This window comes from Pristiophorus japonicus, unplaced genomic scaffold (assembly GCF_044704955.1).
Source record: "Pristiophorus japonicus isolate sPriJap1 unplaced genomic scaffold, sPriJap1.hap1 HAP1_SCAFFOLD_33, whole genome shotgun sequence".
Taxonomy (NCBI): Eukaryota; Metazoa; Chordata; class Chondrichthyes; family Pristiophoridae; genus Pristiophorus; species Pristiophorus japonicus.
Genome location: NW_027253106.1, coordinates 11,462,658 through 11,488,988, shown reverse-complemented (window position 1 = coordinate 11,488,988; position 26,331 = coordinate 11,462,658). Strand labels below are relative to the sequence as shown.

General features: G+C 41.7%; 1 protein-coding gene across 1 annotated transcript in view; it reads left to right on the top strand.

Annotated features, from left to right (window-relative positions):
* The window catches only part of LOC139249601 (P2Y purinoceptor 3-like), a 64,098-nt gene that overhangs the window by 1,483 nt on the left and 36,284 nt on the right, over positions 1-26,331 (top strand). Inside the window, exons 3-5 of the mRNA XM_070872533.1 lie at positions 20,634-20,777; positions 20,903-20,986; positions 24,598-24,720. Of these exons, the coding sequence (XP_070728634.1) occupies positions 20,634-20,777; positions 20,903-20,986; positions 24,598-24,720 (351 nt within the window). The remainder of the gene's footprint in view (positions 1-20,633; positions 20,778-20,902; positions 20,987-24,597; positions 24,721-26,331) is intronic.

The window sequence follows — 26,331 nt, the reverse complement described above, 5'->3', positions numbered from 1 at the left end:
TCTTTCTACGAATGGGACAAATGCGAGAGTTCTTCTTTGCACATCTCCTCCAATTTGTAACATGCATTTGATGTTTGTATTGCTTTATTTTTAAACGCTTTTAAATGAGTAAACGTAACCCATTCCTGAAATTTTAGCACATTTCAACTTCAGAGATCAAAGATTATAATGAATAAGTTCAATAGTTGAGTTGGACATGAGGACTCTAGAATTATTCACATTGCACTGCAGATACTGGGATCGGCCGTACAACTTAAACAGCAAAAATAACGTTTCATTCAATGCTAAAACAATCAAAGGTCTTGCGATCGCCGTTATTGCTAACTCTGTTGGAGGTTCGGTGCGCATAATGCTTCCACGGGGCTCTCTATTGTACACCATTCCTTATTGACAAATAGATCAGGCACTTCTCACGTGAGCAGCGTTCGAATGGAGGAAACAATTGTAACTCGGAGAATCGATGTGGTTTTCAACTCATTTGTCCCAGATACTCATTTAAAATCTCGATTATGCACTGTGGGTTCTGTCACACAGCACATAGATTGGGTCCGCTCTTCCTTTGTGCTGTCGTCAAAACTGTCATGAGTAATATTATTGATATTCTGTCTGAAACACTCTTCCAAACAAATTAATAAAGGAATGCAAAATGAATGTTTGCTATAAAGTTCTTCATTATTACAATTCTTGCAAGTTATCTGTAAAACACTGCCGAAATTCTGATAAAATCGACCTGATACTTCGGTATTCTTGTGTTTGGCTGAATATTTTCAGATGATCGTTAAGTTTCTTTGGTCATTATTGTCTTATATAAATATAAAAACTTAACAATTAGGAGCAGCAGGAGTATTAGGCGCCTGCTCTGCCATGCAAAAAGAGGATGGCTGATCTTCGACTTCAACTTCAATGTCCCCACCTATCCACGAATTCTTTATTCACATAGAGAATACAATATATCCAACTCAGCTTTGAATAAACTCAACGATTCAGCATCCACAGCCCTTTGGGCTAGATATTTTCAAAGATTTACATCCCTCTGGGTGAAGAAATTCCTCCTCATTTCAGTGCCTCCTTACCCTAAAACTCTACCCCCTCGCTCTTGACTCTCTAGCCAAGAAAAACCATCTCTCAGCTTTATCCTTTCAATTCCCCTCTGAGAACACCTCGTATTCTTCTAAACTCTGGAGAATGTATGTACAGTCTGCTCGATGCATCAGCCGAGAAACCAATCTCGTGAAGATTTGTTGCACTGCCTTAAACGCAATTATATATTTCTTAAATTAGGAGACCAAAACTGTGCACAATACTGGCGTGGTCGCACCAGATCCCTGTGGAATTTTAGCAAGACTTTATTAAACTTGCACTCGAACCCTATGGCGATGAAGTTAACAAGCAACGTGCCTTCATAATGGCTTGCTGTCTCCATGTTTCCTGTACTAGGGCAACTAAATTTCTCTGGGCACCAACATGGAATAGTTTCACACCATTGAAAAATATTATTTTTATCTATTATTGCTGCCAACGAGAATAACTTCACATTTGTCCACATTATACTCAATCTGCCACTTTTCTGCACACTCACTTAATCTGGCTATATCCCTCTGCAGGCTCTTTGCTTCCTATTCACATCTTATTTGTCCACCAAGCTTTGAATCGTCAGCAAACATGAATGCATTGCACTCGGTCCCTTCATCTAAGTCATTAATGTATAGCGTAACGAGCTGAGGTCCAAGCACTGCTCCTTGTGGCACCACATTAGTTACAGCCTGCCAATCTGAAAATGACCCAATCATCACAACTCTCTTGTTTTCTGTCTGTTAACCAATCTCTTCTCCATGCTATTACATTAACCCAATCACCATTTCCCCATATCTTACGTAACAACCTTTTATATCGCACTTTATCGAATGTATTTTGGAAATCCAAATATACTACATCTACTGGATCCCCTTTATGTACCCTGCTAGTTATATATTCAAAAAATCCTAATAATTGTGTGAAATATGCATTGTTTTGCTGACAACGAATTTGATTTTGCATAATCATATTATCATTTTCTAAGTAGACTACTACCATCTTGTTAATAATTGTATTCCTGTAATTTTTCCGACGACTGATGTCTGGCTAAATGGGCAAAAGTCCCTGTTTTATCACTGCTTCCTAACTTCAATAGCGGGGTTACATTTGCTACCTTTCAATCCGCTGGGACCGTTACTGAATCTGGGGAATTTTGAAAGATCACAGCCAGTGCATCCACTATTTCTGCAGCCGTCCCTTTTAGTACTGTAAAATGTAGCCCATCAGATCCAGGGTACTTGTCAGCCAATGCTCCCTTTCTTTTCTATAGTTGTTTTCGTCTACCGATATTAATTAGTTTATGTTCCTCAGGCTAATTATCCGTTTTTTCCCCACTTAGATTGGAATACTTCTTATGCCTTCTAACTTGAAGTCAGTTACAAAATATTTGTTTAAATCTTTGCAATTTACTTGTTCCGTAACATATGAATCCTTTACAATTTATTTATCGGTGATCGCTTCTCAATCTACGAGAAATGCCAAGGAATGGTATCAGTCTCAATGGAAATGAACTGAAGAGTGGATGTCACAGCGAGAACTAGGGATCCAATTACATGATGACAATTAAACTAGTTTGCAGGTGGATCAGTCCGTAATAAAGCGAACAGAAATTTATATTTTATATGCATGCGAATAAAATACAATGATAAACAAGTGCTGATGAATCTTTACAAAGCATTGTTGTGGCCACCATTAGAATAGCAGGCACAGCTTTGGTCGCCTCAAGGCCCTAAGGCCATTAAATCCACAGAGAGCGAGCATTGTAGATACAGAAGGATAGTGCAAGAGATCAGAACTGCACTCATCATAGTTAATGGATTTTTTACTGCAGTATCCACATCTAAGATCTTTAAATGAGATGTTAAACATAATGAACATTTTTGACATAGTGAAGTGGGAGGGATCATTCCGTCTTGATGAATGGTCAGCGATAAAGTGTGATCATATTAATTTAGTCATAAAAGGAATTAGCACAGTGGTTCCTGGGAATGTGTTCAGCCAAAGGGTGTATCGAGCTTACAATGTTTGGCCTCAAGTAATAGTTAAGGAAAACTTTGATGAATATATGAAGCAGAGACCATAACAGATTGTGGGGAGATAGGAGGACAGTGCTGATTGATTTTGATTGCTGCTTGATAGAACCCAGTAGAGAGAGATTGGGTCAAATGATCGACACCAACCCAGTGAATTTCTATGGTTGTAAAGTATTTTTGTTTCTAATATACTATTATTCCCGTTGAGATCCTATTAAACAAACATTACAAACAACTGGTATCAAAGATGAACCCAGAGTGCAAAATATCACCTGTCCCTTATATCTTCCCATTTGTCGATAGCGTACTGTCATTTGGTAATTACTCACTCTGCTCTCGCACATTCCCCATCCCATAATTCCTCACCGTTTGTAGATATGGTAACTGACATGTTGCAACTTGTCAATAACCTATTGTAATTTTGCAATTAGCTCTCTGTGCAGTGCAAAATTTTCAACTCCATCCAACAACGTTTCACTGTTTGTATTTTTGGAACCTTGTGCACTATTGCATTAAAATCCGACTTGGTCATTCGAACTGCATTGCTCCCGCCCTACAGGCCACTGATGTGTTTCAGTAACTCCACCAGGTCAGGTAAAGATTACACATCGTCCCTCAAACCAAAATAATTCCATTTTATATTGCTCCTCTTGCAGGTGCTCACACATTATATCTTTCCTGGGATTAATTTAAAAACTAGGTTTATTTCAGCCAGCGTCGGATCCTCAGGAATGTTCTCTAATTGAGGCAATGAAACGATGTGAGTAAACTTACGCTCCTGTCAATCCCCATTCAATCATCTCGTGGTGTCTGTGTGCCTGGATTCCAGATTCCCATGTTATGTGGTTAAATTACATTTAATATCGCGTAATCATCGTTCCAGCAATGACCCATTCGATGATTTATTTGTGCTCTATTCCATACACTAATTAAACGGTTTTATTTAAACCTCATAATCTACCTGTTAAAGGTCTTTGTTTCTGAAAAAAGCTGTGTCTGTACCGATTATATTACCACTATATAATTATTGGACCTATGGGGGCTTTCATTATTTTTATTGTGGATATATACGATTTAATTCCACACACTACTGCCCGTGTCTCAAACAGTATGTGGTTTATTAGCAAATTGTTGATGCGCATCCTCAGATATCATTCCTTTGAATGGGCACAGGATCACGCGCAATACAAGGTGCATAGAATCATAGAATCATCGAAACATAGAAAATAGGTGCAGGAGTAGGCCATTCGGCCCTTCTAGACTTCACCGCCATTCAATGAGTTCATGGCTGAACATGCAACTTCAGTACCCCATTCCTGCTTTCTCACCATACCCCTTGATTCCCCTAGTAGTAAGGACTTCATCTAACTCCTTTTTGAATATATTCAGTGAACTGGCCTCAACAACTTTCTGTGGTAGAGAATTCCACAGGTTCACAACTCTATGGGTGAAGAAATTCCTCGTCATCTCGGTCCTAAATGGCTTACCCCTTATCCTTAGACTGTGTCCCCTGGTTCTGGACTTCCCCAACATTGGGAACATTCTTCCTGCATCAAACCTGTCTAACACCATCAGAATTTTAAACGTTTCTATGAGGTCCCCTCTCATTCTTCTGAACTCCAGTGAATACAAACCCAGTTCATCCAGTCTTTCTTGATAGGTTAGTCCCGCCATCCCGGGAATCAGTCTGGTGAACCTTCGCTGCACTCCCTCAATAGCGAGAATGTCCTTCCTCAGGTTAGGAGACCAAAACTGTACACAATACTCCAGGTGAGGCCTCACCAAGACCATGTACAACTGTAGCAACACCTACCTGCCCCTGTACTCAAATCCCCTCGCTATGAAGGCCAAAATGCCACTTGCTTTCTTAACCGCCTGCTGTACCTGCATGCCAACCTTCAATGAGTGATGTACCATGACACCCAGGTCCCTTTGAACCTCCCCTTTTCCTAATCTGTCACCATTCAGGTAATAGTCTGTTTCTCTGTTTTTATCACCAAAGTGGATAACCTCACATTTATCCACGTTATACTTCATCTGCCATGCATTTGCCCACTCACCTAACCTATCCAAATCACTCTGCAGCCTCATAGCATCCTCCTCGCAGCTCACACTGCCACCAAACTTAGTGTCATCGGCAAATTTGGAGATACTACATTTAATCCCCTCGTCAAAATAATTAATGTAAAGTGTAAACAGCTGGGGCCCCAGCACAGAACCTTGCGGTACCCCACTAGTCACTGCCTGCCATTCTGAAAAGTCCCCATTCACTCCTACTCTTCGCTTCCTGTCTGACAAACAGTTCTCAATCCATGTCAGCACACTACCCCCAATCCCATGTTCTTTAACGTTGCACATTAATCTCTTGTGTGGGACCTTGTCGAAAGCCTTCTGAAATCCAAATATACCACATGAACTGGTTCTCCCTCGTCCACTCGACTGGAAACATCCTCAAAAAAGTCCAGAAGATTTGTCAAGCATGATTTCCCTTTCAGAAATCCATGCTGACTTGGACCTAGCACATCACCTCTTTCCAAACGCACTGCTATAACATTCTTAATAATTGATTACATCATTTTACCCACTACAGATGTCAGGCTGACCTGTCTATAATTCCCTGTTTTCTCTCTCCCTCCTTTTTTAAAAAGTGGGGTAACATTGGCTACCCTCCACTCCATAGGAACTGATCCCGAGTCAATGGAATGTTGGAAAATGACTGTCAATGCATCCACTATTTCCAAGGCCACTTCCTTAAGTACTCTGGGATGCAGTCCATCAGGCCCTGGGGATTTATCGGCCTTCAATCCCATCAGTTTCCCCAAAACAATTTCCCGACTAATAAGGATTTCCCTCAGTTCTTCCTCCTTACTAGACCCTCCGACCCCTTTTATATCCAAAAGGTTGTTTGCGTCCTCCTCAGTGAATACCGAACCAAAGTACTTGTTCAATTGGACCGCCATTTCTTTGTTCCCCGTTATGATTTCCCCTCATTCTGACTGCAGGGGAACTACGTTTGTCTTTACTAAACTTTTTCTCTTTACATATCTATAGAAACTTTTGCACTCCATCTTAATGTTCCCTGCAAGCTTCTTCTCGTACTCCATTTTCCCTGCCCTAATCAAACCCTTTGTCCTCCTCTGATGAGTTCTAAATTTCTCCCAGTCCCCGGGTTCACTGCTATTTCTGGCCAATTTGTATGCCACTTCCTTGGCTTTAATAATATCCCTGATTTCCCTTGATAGCCACGATTGAGCCACCTTCCCTTTTTTATTTTTACGCCAGACAGGAATGTGCAATTGTTGTTGTTCATCCATGCGGTCTCTAAATGTCTCCCATTGCCCATCCACAGTCAAGCTCTTCAGTATCATTCGCCAATCTATCCTAGCCAATTCACGCCTCATACCTTCAAAGTTACCCTGATTGAAGTTCTGGACCACGGTCTCTGAACTAACTAGAGCAAGGACTGCTGCCATTCGGCCTATCGTGCCGATACCCGTTCTGTAATATAGGCAACCATTTAGTCCAATTCCCATGGTCTTTCCCTCTAGATTATCAAATATAGGAACATAGGTTGAGGACGAGACCACTTAGTTCACCAAGCCTGTTCCGCCATGCAATCAGGTTATGGCTGATCAAACATTAACTTTCCAAAATATATATCCAATTTATTTTTGTTATATACGACTTTAAAAGATGTCAGTATGGTTCCGATCATCACATTCTCTGAGTCAGAGGTTCGTGGGTTAAAGTTCCTCTGCAGAAATCTGGACCGAAAAGCTGTACTGACAGCTGACTGCAGCATTGAGTGTGTGCTGCATTGTCAGTGGTGTGGTCCTTTTTTGTGAAACGCGACCGAGGCCACTTCTGTCCACACTGGTGCACATAAAACATCAGGACATAAGAACATAAGAAAAAGGAACAGGAGTAGGCCATACGGACCTTCGAGCCTGCTCCACCATTCAATAAGCTGACTGATCATGGACTCAGCTCCACTTCCCTACCCACTTCCCGTAATCTCTGATCCCCTTATCATCGAAGAAACTGTCGATTTCTACATTAAATATATTCAATGACCCAACTTCCACAGTTCTCTGAGGCAGCGAATTCCACAGATTTACACCCCTCTGAGAGAAGAAATTTCTCCTTATCTCAGTTTTAAATGGGCGGCCCCACATTCTAAGATCATGCCCTCTAGTTCTAGTCTCCGCCATCGGTGGCAACATCCTCTCTGCATCCACCATGTCAAGCCCCCTCATAATCTTACACGTCTCGATAAGATCACCTCTTATTCTTCTGAATTCCAATGAGCAGAGGTCCAACCTACTCGATCTTTCCTCATAAGTCAACCCCCTCATCTCCGGAACCAACCTAGTAAACCTTCTGTGAACTGCCTCCAAAGCAACTATATCCTTTCGTAAATATGGAAACCAAAACTGCACGCGCTGTAGCAATACTTCCCTGCCTTTATAATCCAGCCTCATCACAATAAACGCCAAGATTTCATTGGCCTTCTTGATCAGTTGCTGTATCTGCATACTAACCTTTTGTGTTTCATGCACAAGTACCCCCAGCTCCCGCTGTACTGAAGCACTTTGCAATCTTTCTCTAGTTAAATAATAACTTTCTCTTTGATTTTTTTCTGCCAAAATGCATGACCTCACACGTTCCAAGATTACACTCCACTCAGCCTGTATATGTCCTTTTGCAGATATTGTGTGTCCTCTTCACACGTTGCTTTTCCTCCAATATTGGCATCGTCAGCAAATTAGCAATGTTACACTCACATATTATGGCATTAATTCGAAGAAGGGAAGAGGTCTTCTCCACAGTGTTCTGGCCAAAATCTATCTCTTAAGTAACAGCATTACTTGGTGCTTATTTCATTGCTGTTTGCGGGACCTTGTTGTGCACAACATTGCACAAGTGACTCCACTTTAAATGTAATTAATTGTCTGTAATGTGTTTTAGCGCGCCCTTACGCAGTAAAAGACGCCATATAAACGCAAATCGTTCGTTTTTATTGAATCTGCTTCCATCAACATGTTAGCCAGTGCATTCCAGATCATTAGAAATCACCGTGTTAAAACAATCCAAGTTTCCCCTGGCTCTTTTGCCAATTGCCATAACTTTGTGTTCTCTGTTTAGCGAGCCTAATTTTCACAGGCCACTATTAATTATGAACACTTCGTTCAACTTTCACCTGAACCTTCTCTGCTCTATGGACAACCACCCATCCTCTGGCTATATCGCGAATTTCCAGATCATTCACCCGCTGACATCAAAGCCTCACCCAAACCCTCACCTCTCAACTTAAGACTGGGTCAATCTAGTCTGATCGTGATCTCATTCTTGCTCAGTTTGAAGATTTTTCTTTAACTGTTATGTATTTTCAACAATTCAATTTTAAACGAAATGGATCATAATACCATGTACAATTCATGTTTGAAACTGATCCCATTTATTCTTTAGCATTTTATCGAATCGCTGTTAGTATAATTTCACTTATCGGTATTTAAAATTTGAAAACAAAATATGATTGATTTGTTTGAACCAACCCGCTTTGTTTTTGTCTTCGCCCCACCCCCCGCCGCCACCGCGCTCTCCTGGTTCCCTTTACTTCTGTCGTTCCAGTTCCAGAGCTATCCACACTGTACCAGTTCCCAATCATCCCTTTGTTCGAGATGGTCCGTCGAAGGGTAGAGTTCAAACTCAAAGTGTTATTGTTGTTAAAGAAATTGTTGAACTTAGCCCATTTATATTGTGTTCACTTCTGATATGCTGATCATGGAAAAAATTCTTCCACACCTTATAGTACACAGGTCAGCAAAAGAGATTCCAGTGATTCACATTTCCAGTTATGATCACATTGTAGGAATTCGTAAATTCTACCTACAAGCCTTCCAATCTAATTTTTAATATTATGAAGAGAATGCTCAAGTTTCTTTGCTCAAATTGTTCCTCGTGGCAGAGAATTCAATCATAAAGATCTACAAGATCATCAAAATGTGAAATTGGGAGTTAGGAGTGAAGGTGGGCGGAACATTTGAGCTCATTGGATAACCGTATTCTGTTTAGTATTTATTGAATTACCAGGTGGTCATTCGTAACACATCAATTATCTTTCACTGATGATGAAAATTATATTGTCTAAAGTTTATCAAATATCACATATTTATGTTTGAAAGCATCGCAACCTACTCTGCTGTAAACAAACTGCAATCTCCATGTGCTGAGTAACAAAGCAAACATGATGGGAAACTGATCAAGCTCGATGCTGGCCGTTTGACAATAAATATTTAGAGAGATGAAACACTCAAGTTATCTTGAAATCAGCGAAAAAAAAACACTCTTTTAAATGACTACTCATGTACTTCAGCTTAGGAGACAATAAAAATAACTCGATTATTAAACATTATTTTGATCAGTTCCATGTTTATCCTGACAGATTTTAAGTAGATAGTCTTCCGCGCTTGTCCATAATTTAACAAATCAAAAGCTGGCATTCCAGTGTTCTGCCTTCTATCGAAGTACAACCAAAGGGTGCTCCTTGTGTGGTTGTAGAAGGGATCCAAATACTTCATTAAATGCACGGCACCTCACGCACTGTGAATCCAAGTATCTTCCGAAGTCCTGGAGATCCCATTGTTGTAAAGCTGTTTTTAGCTATCTTGACAGTAAAATGCTGAGGAATCTGACGAATTCTAATTTCCTTCCCTTATCTTGTTACTAAGGAATTGACTGGGGTATTTCCTCCTCGTGGAGCTCCAGGAATCAATGAGGTTTGACTCGCTACCCAAACTGACTTTCATTTAACCACGTTCGGATCTAAATTTGTAACTGATGATTAGGTATTCCTGAAGCTGCTGAGTGAGTGAATTAAATCTTCCTTGCAAAACTAGTAGGGAGAAAACCAGACCACATGCCATGTATTAAACGTTATTTCACGGTCAAGAAAAGTAGCCTAAAGTTAAGGTTAGGCACAGTGGCGAATAAAAAGCGGGAAGACTTGTAATCAGCATTATCCATCCATTGCTTAGCACATCATCAACGCATAGATTTGCTTAACGAGGTTAAGTAGCAACGGTTGCAAAGCGAATTGCGTGTTTCCCTGTAAATCAGCGCCAAAGGATGCTGCGCATTAATAACAACAGCAGCCTGAGGTTATAAATTGATTAAATTAATTCATGAGTATTTCCTTGGATTGCTGGAAAGTTTTCCACTTTCATTCGGCAGTCAACCAAATAGACCACGTGTGAATAAATAGATACAGAGCTTGAAGAACCTCGTCTTTCACAATTATATCATTGAATCAACATCTTTCATTGTCTGTAACACAGGCGTTAGTTACAGAGAAATGAATCATTGAAACCTTTTCAGCAGCGGGGTTATCGGTTGCCACGTGGATCCTTTCTTGCTGTGGGGCCTTAAAATTAGCTTTTCTTTAAAACTGATCGGGAGCCTGAGATACCTCGCGCTCATTTTCGCTATAGCAATGTGTGCATTAAGTGTAATTAAAGCAACTGATCAGGAAATTCCGAGTCACAGAGCCGTTCACATAAGAGCACCTCATAATCATCCACACACTGCTGCAAGACCAATACATAGCTGCACAATAGATAATCTCCTAAAACAGAACATTTCAGGCAGCTTTACTCTTTTAAAAACAGTTTGCTTCTGCATTCACGTCATTACGGTGTCGTTGGCAATATTCACATTTATTGCACAATCCTGTTTGAAGTTGACAATTCAGCGTTGAACTGCCTTCGTGAACCGCAGCAGACCGTGTGGTGAGGGCGCTCGCAGTGTTCTTCGGTAGAGCTCCACGATATTAGCCCAGTGACGATGAATGAATGGCATTAATATTCCAAGGCGCAATGATGTGTCACTTGCAGGAGAATTTGGAGGTAGTATTCTTCCCAAATGCATAAAGCCCTTATTCTTCTATGTTTTAGATGTCGCGGTTTTGAGAAGTTCTGTCGAATAAGTTTTGACTTGTGGCTGCAGTTTTTTTGTAGATGGTACACAGTGCAGCCAAGTCGCGCTGGTGGTGAAGGGAATTAATGTTTAACGTGGTCGATAGTGCGCTAATAAAGCAGGTTGCTTTTTCATTGATGGTGTCGAGCTTCTTGTTTGTTTTTGGAGCTTCACTCATCCAGGCAAGTGGAGAGTGTACCATCACCCGACTGACTTGTGCCTTGTCGCTGGAGGAAAGGCTTTGGGGTTGTGCATCACTCGTCGTAGCATATAAAGCCTGTCACCTGCTCTTGCAGGAAAAGTATTTATGTGGCTGGTCCACTTATATTTCTAGTCAATGGGGACCAGCAGGATGTTGATGGTGGAGGATTCGGTCAAAGTAATGCCGTTGGATATCAAGGGACGGTGGTTGCACTCTTCCTAGTTGGAAAGCGTCATTATCTGGCACTTGTGGGGATAACTCTTATTTGACAATTATGAGCTCAAGTCTGGATGTTTCCAGGTCTATCTGTACGCGCGCATGGCTGCTTCGTTATCTAAGTAGTTTCGAAGAGAAGAGAACACTGTGCAATCATCACCGAATATCCTCCCTTCTCCCTTGCTTATGGAGGGAAAGTCATTGATGATTCACCTGAAGATGGTTGGGTCTTGGACACTTCCCTGAGCAATGCCTGCAGAGATATGCTGGGCCTGAGATGGTTGACCTCCAATAACTACAAAAAACTGCCTTTGGGCTGGGTATAACTGAACCCAGTGGAAGTTTTAGGCACTGTTTCTCGTGCGTCATGATGCCACACCCGGTAAAATTCTGCCTTGATGTCAAGGGCAGACACTTTCAGCTTCTCCCACGAATTTATTCTTTTGTCCATGTTTGGACCAAGGCTGTAATGTGGTATAGAGCCGAGTAGTGCTGGCAGAACCAAAGCTGAACATCGGCGAACTGGTTATTGGTGAGCAAGTGCCGATTGATAGCACTGTCGAGGGAACCTGCCATCATTTGCTGATGAGTGAGAATCGAATGAATGGGCGGTAATTAGCCGGATTCAATTTAGCTCACTTTTTGTGGACATGACACACCTTGGTAAGTATTCGGTTTTTTTTCAGTTAGATACTAGTATTTTAGCTTTACTCTAGCAAAGGAGGCGGGCTTGGTTCTGGTGCACAAGTCTTCAGCACAACAGCCAGGTTGCCGTCGGGTCCGTACATGTAGTGCTTTTTTTATAATTTATGATATCAGGAGGTTGATTTACTGAGTCTGTGCCAATTACCCTTTTCAATCTTATGTTCCCAACGATTCGGCTTGACCATAATTGGTGACAGTGGTTTTACTTCATTCAGTGCAAGGAAGATCTGATACATTATTGTATCTGAGCTGTAGCTACCGAGGCGCAATCAAGTGTTATTATACCAGTTATGGCCTGGGTAGACCGGTTGTGATCAGCTTGTGCAACCCGCTCCAGCACACCATGGGTTCTTTAGTCTCTGAATAAGGTCTGTGTCACACATTTGGTCGCTCCTCCAGCCCGTACATCCTAGGTAAATCTGTGGATATACGCAAGCTTTTCTGCCGAATCATTCTGCATTACATATCTAAGAGATGGCCTCTTATACCCATTCTTCGCGGAAAAATCTATGGGGACAAGTTAGGCCAATCATGGGGCTTACACTTGAATTTAAATACACAATTAAAGAGGTGCCACATACTCAGTAATCCTGCCTGTCCCTGTCAGGCCATCACCCTCATGACCCCGTCCTTTATCTTGCACGGTCTGTTTTCACTCCCGAGCAGTGGCTAACTCAAATGGGACATGATGATATTGATCTCTCCTGGGAAGTGAACAATTATTATTTTGTTATGGCTTCGCGAATCAAGTATCTAGAGTCTTGTGAAGTTATCCTTATTGTTTTACAGGCAGCTTTTTTTTTGCAAATAAATGCTCAAAGTGTCTTTTGACATTTTGGTCAAGGAGGCCGCGGGCACCTTTAGTTACTTTCCATCTTACTTCAAAAACCAGGGATGCCCAGGATATTTCACAGCAAGTTAACAAGTATGATTATAAGTGCAGCAATTATATAATGGCATTTTTAATGTACAGTGAGTAATATTATGTATTGATTATACCGCTGTTTAGTTAGTAAGTGAATCTGAAGTGAAGACTTTCCTAGTATACCCTCTGCTGGAATGAATTGAATTGGCTTAAGACTGGCAACTGTGATGTTGGGAACGCCAGGAGAAGGACGAGATGTATCATGCACTCGGCACTTCAAGCTGAAGATATTTGCAAACGCTTCAGGCTTGTCTTTTGTACTCATGTGCTGAGCTCCATCAGCACTGAAGCTGTGGTGTATTCATGGATCCACCACCTCCCCTTAGTTGCTTAATTGTCCACGACCTTTCATGACGCAGGACAGCAGAGCTTTAATCTAATCCCTTCGTTAAGGGGCTGGTTAGTTCTGTTTACAGAATGCTCCTTCCGCTGTGTTGTCCATTGTAGTAGCTTCTCCAGTTTTGCACCACATTATGAGGTAGGCCTGGTGTTGGTTCTTGTGCATGCTCTTCTCGACTCCTCATTGAAACCCAGTTGTCCATCAGACTTGATGGGAATGATGACGTGAGGGATATGCCGGTCTATAATGCGACAGATTTTGGAGCAATATAATTCTACTGCTGGCATACTGCACCTCATAGAGGTCCAGATTTGAGCTGCTACATCTGTTCTGAATCTATCCAATTTAGTACAGTAGTAGTGCCACAAAACACGATGGTTTGTGTATACAGTGTGAAGATGGGGTTTCATCTGCACATTTGTTGAGTGGTCGCTTCTTCCAATACTGCCAAGGAGCGATGTATCTGTGAAAGGTAGACTGGTGAGCGTCAGTTCAAGGATGTTTTTCTCTCATGTTGGTTTCCACACACACTGCCACCAGCCCAGTCTGGCTATTATGTCCTTCATGGCTCGGCAGCTTACCGGTACTGGTGCTACTGACTCATTCTTGGTAATTGATACGGAAGCCCCAATGTTCAACATGAATGCCTACTGATTCATCAAAAGAAGCAGGGCCACAGTTGATAATCAGAAGGATATTTCATTTTCCATGATTTAGCTGATGGCATGAAACTTCAAGTTTATCGGAGTCAATGCTGAGGATTCCCAGGGCCACTCCTCCCACCTGTATAGCATTGTGCCACGAGCTCTGCTGGTTTTGTCCTTGTGGTGAGTAATGAGACACCAAATATGTTGATGGTCTGGGTCGTCGGCAGACAGGTACGAAGCTGTGAGTATGATTATGTGAGGTTGTTGCTTTTCCAGTCTGCTACACAACTCTCCTAATTTTGGAACAAGGCCCCAGATATTAGCGAGGAGGCATTTGCAAGATTACAAGACACTTTTGCTTTTGCTGTGTCCGTGTTTTTATCTGCCAAAAGAAGGGAAGCTTTAGACGAATACGAGATATATGTTAATATTCGGAATCTGAAGTGAACCGTCTGCTCTCTCTCAATAGTAAACCGTTAATAATGGAGAGGAAGTTTTTTGCATTCATCATTTGGCCGTTAAGCACCGCGTGGGTGAATACAATGCAGAACATTTAGCAGGAAGCATCCGAGGCCGGTAAGTAAAACAAGCCATTTGTTGTTTTACTACTCGGTAATTGGAAATTGTCTCAAAAATAAGTATTATTTTCTGATTGACAACATGGTCTGTCACATGTTCCTGCTTGTCAGACGTTCCTTCTTGAGCAGTCTGCGACTGGATAAAAGAGGAGAAGTGAACGGTGTTAAGCTGCACCAATGGAATGTTGGTCAGAAGTAATGAAACACACTGAGACACTGCTGCATTCTAAGAATTTCAGTCTATCCAGGAGAGATTCTCAATCTGAACTGGTAAATTCTGGGAGTCCGCCTCTTAGCTATCATCTTGATTGGGCAGAATATAAGAACGTTGTTCCAAGATTTGCGGTGAAACTCCCAGAGCGATTTCTCATGCAATTGTGGATGATCTGGGAATGTCCGGTCATTTATCTAGTATCATTTCAACGTTTAAGAATTTATTATAATGAGTAATGTACCACGATGATGGAATATACCGATTGATGCCCTTGATTTTATCCATTGACATTAAGTAAAAACACTGCTCTGTTTTCTCGATTCAATAAATTCGTCTTATAGGGAATGCACTCTTTTTCTCAGTTCACTGTTAGTGATTATTTGTGCAATAGTCCTCCGCAATATTCACATGATTTTGTATCTTCCATGTATCCTGCATGGTTACTGCTTGTACTATTACACGGTGTGCCACCAGGTGGCACTGCAGTTGGAGACTTGTAGGTTACCTGTTGAAGTGTGCCTTGCCCAGTTTAAAAGGAAGGCAAACATGTGTGATCCTCACTTTGGAGTTACATTAAATGGACTAAGGTCACTATGGTTCAAGGACAACACATTGTCTCGTGGATTCAATATTAGAGCATCTGAATACATAACAGTAGCATTCTCTGCAGACTCAGCTCTGCACTTTTAGCACAAATCTCCCAACGTTCCCAGATCCCAGATCCGCGTTGCACAAGCAGTCTCTCCTCTTAATCAGTGAAGCATTTTGTCACCTTACATATTTCCCCGCAACTCACTCCGAACAGGACACCACAGTTCACAATGTAAATTGGTATATCGATATTACACAGTTATCAATCACGATGGCAGCTTGAAGTGAGTTTCAAGATTAACAAAATAAAAACTGAACACAATAAAGTAAAATCTATCATAGAATTTGGTTCTTTACGTATTCCTACACAGAGGTATTGCACGGAACAGAATTAATATCCGATTTGCACTGACATTTGCTCCAATTATTTCTCACATTATAACAGTTACTACACTCCAAAAGTACTTCATTGGCTGCAAAGCACATTGAAACGTCAGCTGGTCATGAAAGTCACTGGCCCAGATATCAAGTTTCTCCATCCCGCGGGCGTTCCACTGGATTCTAGAAAAAAGAAGGGCTGCTACCTGAAGCTGCAGCACCCATGCGAGATCCCCATCCTGAGGCCTCCTCTGATTGCGCCTCACAGTGCGTGCATGTTGGGACGTGCGCTGGCCAGAAGATGGAGTCACATGGTTCTGGGCGGCCATTCAGGTACAGTATATTCTCATCCATCATGATGGGAACTCCGTAAGTTGGAGTTACAATTATTATGAATGAGTGACAGCCCCCAAAACACACAAATCCAATAATACAATAGAAAAAAAGCACGACATATTTTAGTAATTAATTCATTTATTTATTTAAAAACGTATATATTTGCCGATTTTTAATAAAAATTTTTAAAATTATATTTTAGAATAAACTTGCCGTGGTGGGTAGGGTTTTTAACGATAAAATGTATTTTTAATATTTTATTTTGCAATGTTTTGTGTGTTTTAAAACTTTTATGCCTGCATAAGTAGGCGAAGTGCCTGGTTTTATCAAGCCCAAGAGTTTTGAGTACATTTGCTGGGCAAGATATAGCTGAATACCAGAATCTTGCCCAAGCAAATATACTCGCTCCCGAGAAGCGGAGGACCTGTCAAGCTCCATCTTGACTGATTGGAAAAACTAGTTTTCAGCGCAATCACATTGTGCACTGAAAACCGGCTTTACAAATGCTTGACCATATCCGTAGAAACACCATATCGTCTCGTGGAATTTTCCCAGATTTTTTCTCCCTAAATTGGCCGGGGTTTTTATTTGTGTATTGCCTCTCCCAGGAGGTCACATGCATCCGGTTGGGCTGGAATATAGATTGTTTCAGTACATGAGATGTCACAGTAGTATGAGGCGAATTGGTTGGGCTCGGTGCTCTTTGACTTTCTGTCACTGTTCATAGGTTTATATGTAATCTTTAGGTTGCTGACCAAGGGCCATGCAGCTCTTTTGCGGCCGGCGTGGACACGATGGGCCGCAGTGGCCTCCTCCTGCGCTGTAAATGTCTATTTTTCGATGTTTCGATGTTTCTCTACAGTGTAAAGCCGGCTCGTGTAACGATTAGAAAATCTTTTGCAAACCTGGAGCTTAGTTACTGTTTCACTTGTGGAACCGAGTCCATTATAGATAATCAAGTTAAGAGCTCAACCTGAGCTCACTTCGTCGCTTCTGACTCCCTGAGTTCATTCCGAGAACATTCCCGCAATGGGTGCAACAGAACACCATCAGGAGAACTACAGGCGCCCGCTAGATGAAAGATAGCACGTACAATTTGCAAACTGGCTGTACAAACTACAACATATTCAAGTCAATACATTTTAATGGAAAGTAAAACCAAAATAGCAACTACATTTATGCAATGCCGATCAATCAAACAAGGCGAGTAATGATCGAGTGGACACTGGGCTGGCTGTATTCTATGTGTAGCCGAGTACTTTGAACAATAGAAAAGTTGGCACAGTCCACGACACTGTTCGAATGACACGACATGCAGTGCTAACATTGGAATTGACCAATCCCAGGCAGCCCCTCATCGATATTATCCAGTCTGGAACTCAAACACTGCATCTTAAAAGTTAATGCAGTTTTGTCTGAAGATGAACAGGAGGTAAACTAAATATGTTAACTAACTGAAATTTTGAACTGATGCCTTTGCACCGAGCAGCACTCTCAATCCGAGATCCCTAGTTATGCTGCATGTTTCCCTGAATGCACTGCCTTACACTGGCGATGGCAATTGGACAGCAGTTGATAACAGGCAGCAGTTATAAATATATTTCTGTCTGCTAGTAATTCGTTCCAAAGTTGTAGTGGCAGAGGATTGTTGGATAGTTAACATAATACCTACATTTAAGAAGGGAGGTAAAGCTTGTCCAGGGAGCTGTATACTAAATAGGTAGAAGGAAAAGAAATGGAATTCCGATGAAACGAGAAAATAGAACATTTAGAAACCAAACTATGATAATGAATAGGTAACACATATTTAAAAAGGGAAATACATGCTTGAACATCCTCAGTGATTTTTTTGAAGAGGCAACCAAGTTAATAGACAATGGTAATGCAATACAAGAAATGATCGAGATTTTCAATGGGACTTCGACAGATTACGAAATAATAGGCTAATGCTTATGGTCAGTGAATTGAAAGTCAGTGGCCAAGTAGAAAGTATCGCTAGCTGGCTGAGAGAGAGAAAACAGAGATTTGGTGTAAAAGGATAACTATTTAAAGTGAGTGAAGGTGGGTAGTGGTGTTCCACACGGGCAATTGCTGGGAGCAATGTTGTTCACAATCTACATGACCGATTTAGAATTTGCAATCAAAAACACAACTTGTAGATTTGTGGATGACACAACATTTGTTGGGGGGCTGTGTTTGTAGGCAATACTGAGGAGAACGCATCAACTTACAAGAGGATATTAATAAACTTGCAGTACAGGCAGATAATTGGCAAATGAATTTCAGCGCAGCTAAATGTTTTACATTTTACATCTATTTTACACTTGGTTGGAAGAATGGACAGGTCACTTATTACTTGGAGAGTGAGAGTTTGGCTGGGGCAGGTGAGAACATAAAACTCGCAGTACAAATAAACCAGTCACTGTATCGACACAAGAAAACAAGTCCCTAAAAAGCAAACCAATCACTAGTACTTAACTCAAGAGCGATAGATTTGAAAAGCAGTAAAGTTATGCTAAACTTGTATCGAAACTTGGTTAGACCATACTTGGAGCAAAATTCTGTTTCCATGCTTTAAAAAAAGGATACAGAAGCGCTGTTGAGGGTGCAAACAAGATTTGCAAGCATGATACCAGAAATATGAGTGTATACCTATCAAGCAACGAGGAATGGACTTGATATATTTTCTTTTGAAAAGTGAACGGTGAGGAGTGGCCAAAAAGAGGTTATTAAAATTATGAAATATTTAATAGAGTAGAAATTGTTTCTACTTGTGGGGAAGAGCATAACTGGAATCCATCAATATGAGATGGTCACCAAAAAATCAAATAAGAAATTCAGAAGAAACTTATTGACTCAAACAGTGTTGACATTCTGGAACTCGCTACCACAGGGAGGGGCTGAAGCGAATAGTATATGTGTATTTGAGGGGCGGTTAGATGACCATATGTGGGAGAATGGAATACAGGATTATGCTGATAGATTTAGATGTGGAAAAACAGGAGGAGGCTCGATTAGAGTATAAACGCTGTCATGTACTGGTTGGGCCGAATGTTACTGTGTGCCGCATCCCCTATGTAATCCTGTGCACCAACACAGAGAGAGAATTGCTGCATCTCAATAATTGACAACTACATTTTCCTGATCGTTGAATTAACTTCCCCTATTGTTTAGCTTATTTAAATTCTTACAAAATTTTACTTCTTGATCCAGGACACAGATTCAGATTAAGAGCAGTCACATTACCCATGATAGATTTACAACTTAATTTTAATGTTGTTGGCCATACCACGACTATTTCTCAGGAAAAAAAATCAGGCAAAATGGCGCAACACCAGTCAATATTCAAAACATGGTGGAACAGCGCAACATGGTGCAACATGAAGGACACAGCGGCTCCGCTCCTTATGCCCAGAAAAAGGGATGACGCGGTTGGTGCAGCTACAATCAGTCCCCGAGCTACATTTTCAGTAAACCTCCAAGAAAGAGTCCGGTCACCAGCAGTTCTGAACCATGGAATCGTATCCTTAATCTAGCTGATATTCTGGTCACTCACATGGTAGAATCAAATTACAGACCTCGCTCTGTCAAATATTAAATATTTTGAACAAATATTATTAAAGTTCGTTTATCAATGACTATTTTCAGACTTAATGCAGAAGGTCCTTATTTGTCAGGAATCAGAAGCAAACGAACTGTGCAAACCTGGGGTCAAAGTTGGGTTAAATGCTAAAAGAGCTAGACATATTGTCGCCTATCTGAGAGATTTTATAAGAATCACCTTGACATAGATGTAAGGAGACATAGCCCAGTCTAAGCTGGAATTTGAGGTCAAAGTGAATGTTATTTTTCAAAGGCGAGCTCTAGTTCGTATTTCTTTCATTATTAATTAATCTTAGAATCACTATCCATAGATGTATCATCGTCTTCTTTAGCTCTTCTCTGATTTTGCCTGCGTCGCTGCATAAATACACGGGTTGAGACAGGAACTCAAAAGCTTTAGCATAGCACCAATTTCATTGGCGATATACGCTGGGTTTATGCGGTCACCTCAGTAATAATTGGGTTTCGTCAGTACAGTAGTTAGAAAGCTAAGCACAGCTGTCAGCCATAACAGTATAAAACTGCACGATATAGTGAACAACAAAATGATAGATTTGACTCGGTTCCCTCTGTCTGGATCACACTGATTCTCACAGCTGTGACCTCGGAGTCTCCTGCGGGCTCTATTGGCCATAAAAACACGTTGGATGATCAAAGAGTTGCACAAGCTGATTAAAGTAAAATGAAGCCGAACTACCCAGACGATGAGAAACCAGAAGTACGCTGCACATGATGGCCGGCAGCCCCACTACATAATGTTAATTTTTTGCTGCGCTTCATACAAAAACAAAATTGGAATAGTCTTTATTACGATCAGAACCAAGAACATTGTTTTAACCGCGGTCGCAGTTCTCTCAGTGCAATAATTTGTTTTAAGCCCTTGGCAGCTGATAACTACAAATCAATCAAATGTGAAGGAGATGGTGAACCAAACCGAAAGATCGATGTTGACATGGGCGATGTATAGAAGAGACGTGCACACAAGAGTGTGGACAAGAAGGAAAGAGGAAAGTTTTAACTGAGATTATGATACACGATGACATTGATGATCATGACCAGTAGATCTGCTGTTGCCATTGTCTGTAGACAGAGAATCACTTGGAAAGGCGGCAGCTTGCTCGAAAGAGTATCAGAATTGTCGCGCAGTTCGCTGTAAGAAAGTCAGATAAGGTATGAATAAAGTTCCAAAGTCTGGAGTGCATCATTTTACTCCATTCATTGTGATTATCAACACGGAGCACTGCGAGACCATGAGTAGTATTGGACTCATTACCAGGGAAACGGGCCCACACATTTTATGAGGTGTTGCAGAGCTCTCTCTACACAGAGTGACAAGCCACCAGAACTCCGCTAAAATCCTTCTGCTGGATTTTGAAAAAACATTGTATCTTCAGTGAGATTATTAAATTAATGGAATCTAGAATAGTGTAGACAGGCAGTACACAATTTGGTTCCAGTCACTAGCGACTGAGTAATGCTGACATCCATAAAACAAGTTACCTTATCTAACATGCTATAAGAACAGGGAGACAGTTAACACCGATTAACAAACAGGTCATATTGGCTTACCAGGGACACCGCCGGCAGCAGAAATTGTGTAGTAAATCTCTTTAATCAATATAATTGTTATTTATTCCATTGTTGGGAAGAACGGATGAATTCTGTAGGAGCTGAATAATCTTGGTGCCACACGGCTGAAGAAATGGAAGAGAACCTATATTTTTACACTCATCAATCCTCCAGCGCGAAAATTCTGGTATGATCTTAATTAGCTTTAGTTACAGTCATTTAATAAATAGGTTCGGGCGAGTAGTTTTGAAAATCTAACACGTCACCTTAAAATAAAATGGTTGGTGTTGTTATTGGAAAGTAACAAAAGCATTGTTTACAGCAGAATGTGCTGTCTTGCAATACTGCTTCGTAGCGAATTCCCACAGGAATAGTGAAGGCAACTATCCTTGCTTTACGTGACTTGATGCTTATGCAGTTCTCGTGGCCTGATTTCTTTCAAGCTTTCTGTGAATCAAATATTGCATAACTGGTGATAATGCTCCTCTGCAGAACGTAATGATGTAAGACCAGTCCTTCGAGCCTGCTGCACCATTTAACAAGGTACATGTTTTAATATTCGTTCATGTCATCTGGTCATTGCTAACCAGGTCAGCATGTATTGTCCATTCCTAATATGCCTTGAGAAGATAGTGGTGAACCGTCTTCTTGAACTGTTGCAGTCCATGTGGTGAAGGGACACCCACAGTACTATTCGGGATGCAGCTCCAGGATTTTGACCCAGCAACAATGAAGGAATGGACATATACTTCAAAGTCAGGATGGTGTAGGAGAACGTGCAGGTGGTGGTTTTCCCTTGCACTTGCTGCCCTTGTCCTTCTGGGAGGTAGAGTTCGCAGATTTGGAAGGTGCTGTTGGTGATGACTTGCGAGTTGCAGCAATGCATCTTGCAGATGATACACACTGCAGCCACGGCATGTCGGTGATGGAGTGGGTGATTTTTAGGGAGGTGGATGGGGTGCTAATCAAGCGGACTGCTTTGACATGGAGAGTGTCGAGCTTCATGATAGTTCTTGGGGCTGCACTCATCCAGGCAAGTTGAGATTATTCAATCATACTCCTGAATTCTGCCTTATGGGAACATAAGAACATACGAAATATGAGAAGGAGTAGGCTATACGGCCTCTCGAGCCTGCTGCATCATTTAATACGATCATAGGTGATCCTATCATGGATTTGGGTCCACTTTCCTGGTAGCATCCCATAACCGCTTAATCCCCTATCGATTCGTTTATAGGTGGTGGGAAAGCTTTGGAGTCTCAAGAGTTGAGACACTCGCCGCAGAAAACCCAGCCTCTGACCTGCTCCTGTTGCTACATTATCTTTGTGGCCAGTCCAGTTAGGTTTCCAGTCAATGGTGACGCTCGGATGTTGATAGTGGGAGATTCGCAAAAGCAATGCAATTGAATATGAAATGGCGGTGGGTAGACACTTAGCTTGTTGGAGATTGTCATTGCCTCACATTTGTGTGGAGAGAATGTTGCTTGCCATTTATCAACCCAAGGCTGAATGTTGTCCAGGTCTTGCTGCGGGCGGGCATGGGCAGCTCCATTATCTGAGGAGTTGCGAATGGCACACAGTACTGTGAAGTCATCAGCGAACATTTCCAAATCTGGTATTATGACGGACGGAAGTTATTGATGAAGCATCTGAAAATGGTTGGGCTTTGGACACTGCCATGAAGAACTCCTGAAAAGATGTCCTGTGGCTGTGATGATTGAGCTCGAACCATCACAGCTATCTTCTTTTGTACTAGTTGTGATTCCAGCCACTTGAGAATATTACCTTGATTCCCATTGCCTTCAGTTTGACCCGGGCGCCATGTTGCCACCCTCAGTCAAATGCTGCCTGATTTCACTTCACCTCACCTCTGTAATTCAGCTCTTATCTCCATGTTTGGACCAAGGCGGTAATGAGGAATGGAGCCGTCTGGTCCTGACGTAACCCAAAATAGCCATCGGTGTGCAAATTATTGTTGATAAGGTGCCAAGTGACAGCACTTTTGACGATACCTTCCATCACGCTGCTGATGATTGAAAGTAGAGTGATGGGGTGATAATTGGCACGAATGGATTTGTCCTGCATTATGTGGACAGGACATACCTCGGCAATTGTTCACATTGCTGGATAGATGCCAGTATTTTTGCTGTACTCGAACAGCTTGGCTCGTGGCGAAGGTAATTCTGGAGCACATGTGTTCAGCACAACTGTTCGGAAGGTGGTTGGGGCCCAAAGCCTTTGCTGCATCGTGTGCATTTATCTATTTCTTGATATTACGCAGAGTGAATAGAATTAGCAGAACACTGGATTCTGTGATGGTGGTGACCTCAGGAGGAGGCCGATATGGAGCATCCACTCGGCACTACTGGTTGAAGATAGTTGTAAACGCTGCATAATTGTCTTTAGCCCTCATGGGCTGGGCTATCGCATCATTGACGATGGGATACTCATGAAACTTCCTGCCCCCGTTAGGACATATAAATTGGTTCGAAAAAGCTGAAAACCTGAGAAATTTAGAATTCAGCAGAGGAGGATTAATGTTTTAATTAGGAGGGGAAAATAGCGCATGAGAGTAAGTTTGCAGGGACTATAAAAACTGATTGGTAAAACGTCTATTGATATGTGAAGAGAAAAATATTAGTGAAGATTAACGTGGGACCCTTGCAGTCAGATTCCGGTGAATTCATGATAGGGAACAAGGAAATAGCAGACTAATTGAACAAATACTTTTGTTCTGTCTTCACGAAGGAAGACACAAATAACCTCACGAAAATACTAGGGGACCGAGGCTCTAGCGAAAAGAAGGAACTGAGGGAAATCCTTATTAGACAGGAAATGGTGTTAGGGAAATTTATGGGATTGAATGCCGAAAAATACCCAGGGCCTGATAGTCTGCATCCCAGAGTACTTAAGGAAGTAGCCCTAGAAATAGTAGATGCATAGGTGGCCATTTTTCAACATTCCATGGAATCTGGATCAGTTCCGATGGATTGGAGGGTAGGTCATGTATCCCTACTTTTTAAAAAAGGAGGGAGAGAGAAAACAGGGAATTATAGACAGGTTAGCCTGAACTCGGTGGTGGGGAAAAAGCTGGAATCAATTATTAAAGATGTAATAGCAGTGCATTTGGAAAGCCTTTACTGAACGGTCCAAGTTGGCATGGAATTATTAAGGGGAAATCATGCTTGACAATTCTTCTAAAAATTTTGTAGGATGTATCTACTAGAGTGGATAAGGGAGAACCAGTGGATATGGTGTATTTGGACTTTAAAAAGGCTTTTGACAAGGTACCACACAATAGATTAGAGTATAAAATTAAGGCACATGCAATTGGGGTATGTATTGAAGTGGATAGAAAAAGTGGCAGGCAAGAAGCAAAGAGTGGGAACAAACGCGTCCTTTTCATAATGGCGTGCAGTGACTACTGGGGTACCGCAAGATTCAGTGCTGTGACCCCAGCTAGTTACAAGATACATTAATGATTTAGACGAATGACATGAATGTAATATCACCAGGTTTGCAATCGACACGAAGCTGGGTAGCAGTCTGAGCTGTGAGGAGGATGATAAGAGGCTGCAGGGTGATTTGGACAGGTTAGGTAAGTGGACAAATGCATGGCAGATGCAGTATAATGTGGATAAATGTGAGGTTATCCACTTTGGTGGCAAAAAAAGGAAGGCAGGTTGTGATAGGAATGCTGACAGATTTGTATAATAAGAGTTGCAACGAGAACTGTGTGTCATGGTACATCAGTCATTGAAAGTAGGCATGCAGGTGCAGCAAGCAGTTAAGAAAACAAATGGCATGTTGTCATTCATAGCGAGAGGATGTGAGTGCAGGAGCAGGGCGGCCTTGCTGCAGCAGTACAGAGCCGTGGTGAGAAGACACCTTGAGTATTGTAAGCATTTTTGCTCTAATCTGAGGAAGGATATTCTTGCTATTCAGGAAGTGCAGCGAAAGTTCACCAGACTGATTACCATGATGGCAGGACTTACATGTGAAAAAATACTGTATTGACAAGGCTGAAATTATCTGGAAATTAGAAGAATGAGAAGGGATCTCATTGAAACATATAACATTCTGAAGGGATTTGACCGGTCAGATGCGGGAAGAATGTTCCCAATGCTGGGGAAGTCCAGAATCAGGGGGTAGAGACGAAGGGTAAGGGTTAAGCCATATAGGACCGAGATGAGGAGAAACTTTTTCTCCCAGTGAATTGTGAACCGATGGAATTCTCTACCACGGAATGATGTTGAGTCCAGTTCGTTGGACATATTCAAAAGGGAGTTAGATGTGGCCCTTATGGCTAAAGGGATCAGGATGGAGAGAAGGCAGGTGTGGGGTAGCGAAGTTGCTTGATCAGCCATTGCCATGTTGAATGGTAGTGCAGGCTCGAAGGGCCGAATGGCTGAATTGCCTGCTCCTGCATCTATTTTCTATTTTTAAACGTTTCGTTTATGGTCCAGCATCATTCACGATGTGGCAGGAGTAGACAGCTTTAGTCTAATCTGTTCGTTATGGGATCGCATAGCCTTGCCTATAGCATGCAGCATTCGCTTTTTAAATAACATCTCATCCTAGTTTGCAGTTTCCGCAAGTTGGCACCTCATGTTCTGATCAGCCTGATGATGCCCCTTGCAAGCTCTTCTACGCATTTCATTCAAACAGCGTTGGACTCCTGGCTTGATGGCAATGGCGAACCAAGTGGTTACAGATTGTGGTGGAATACAATTCTGCTGAAGCTGATGGCCCACAACGCCTCATGGATGCCCAGTTTTACGCTGCTATATCTGGTCTGAATCGATTCCATTTAGCATGGTGCAATTGCCACAAAACACGATGGATGGTGTTCTCAGTATGAACACCATACTTCATCTCCTGAATGGCTGTGCGACGGCCACAGCTACCAATGCTGTAATCGACAGAAGCATGTGCACTTTCAAGCC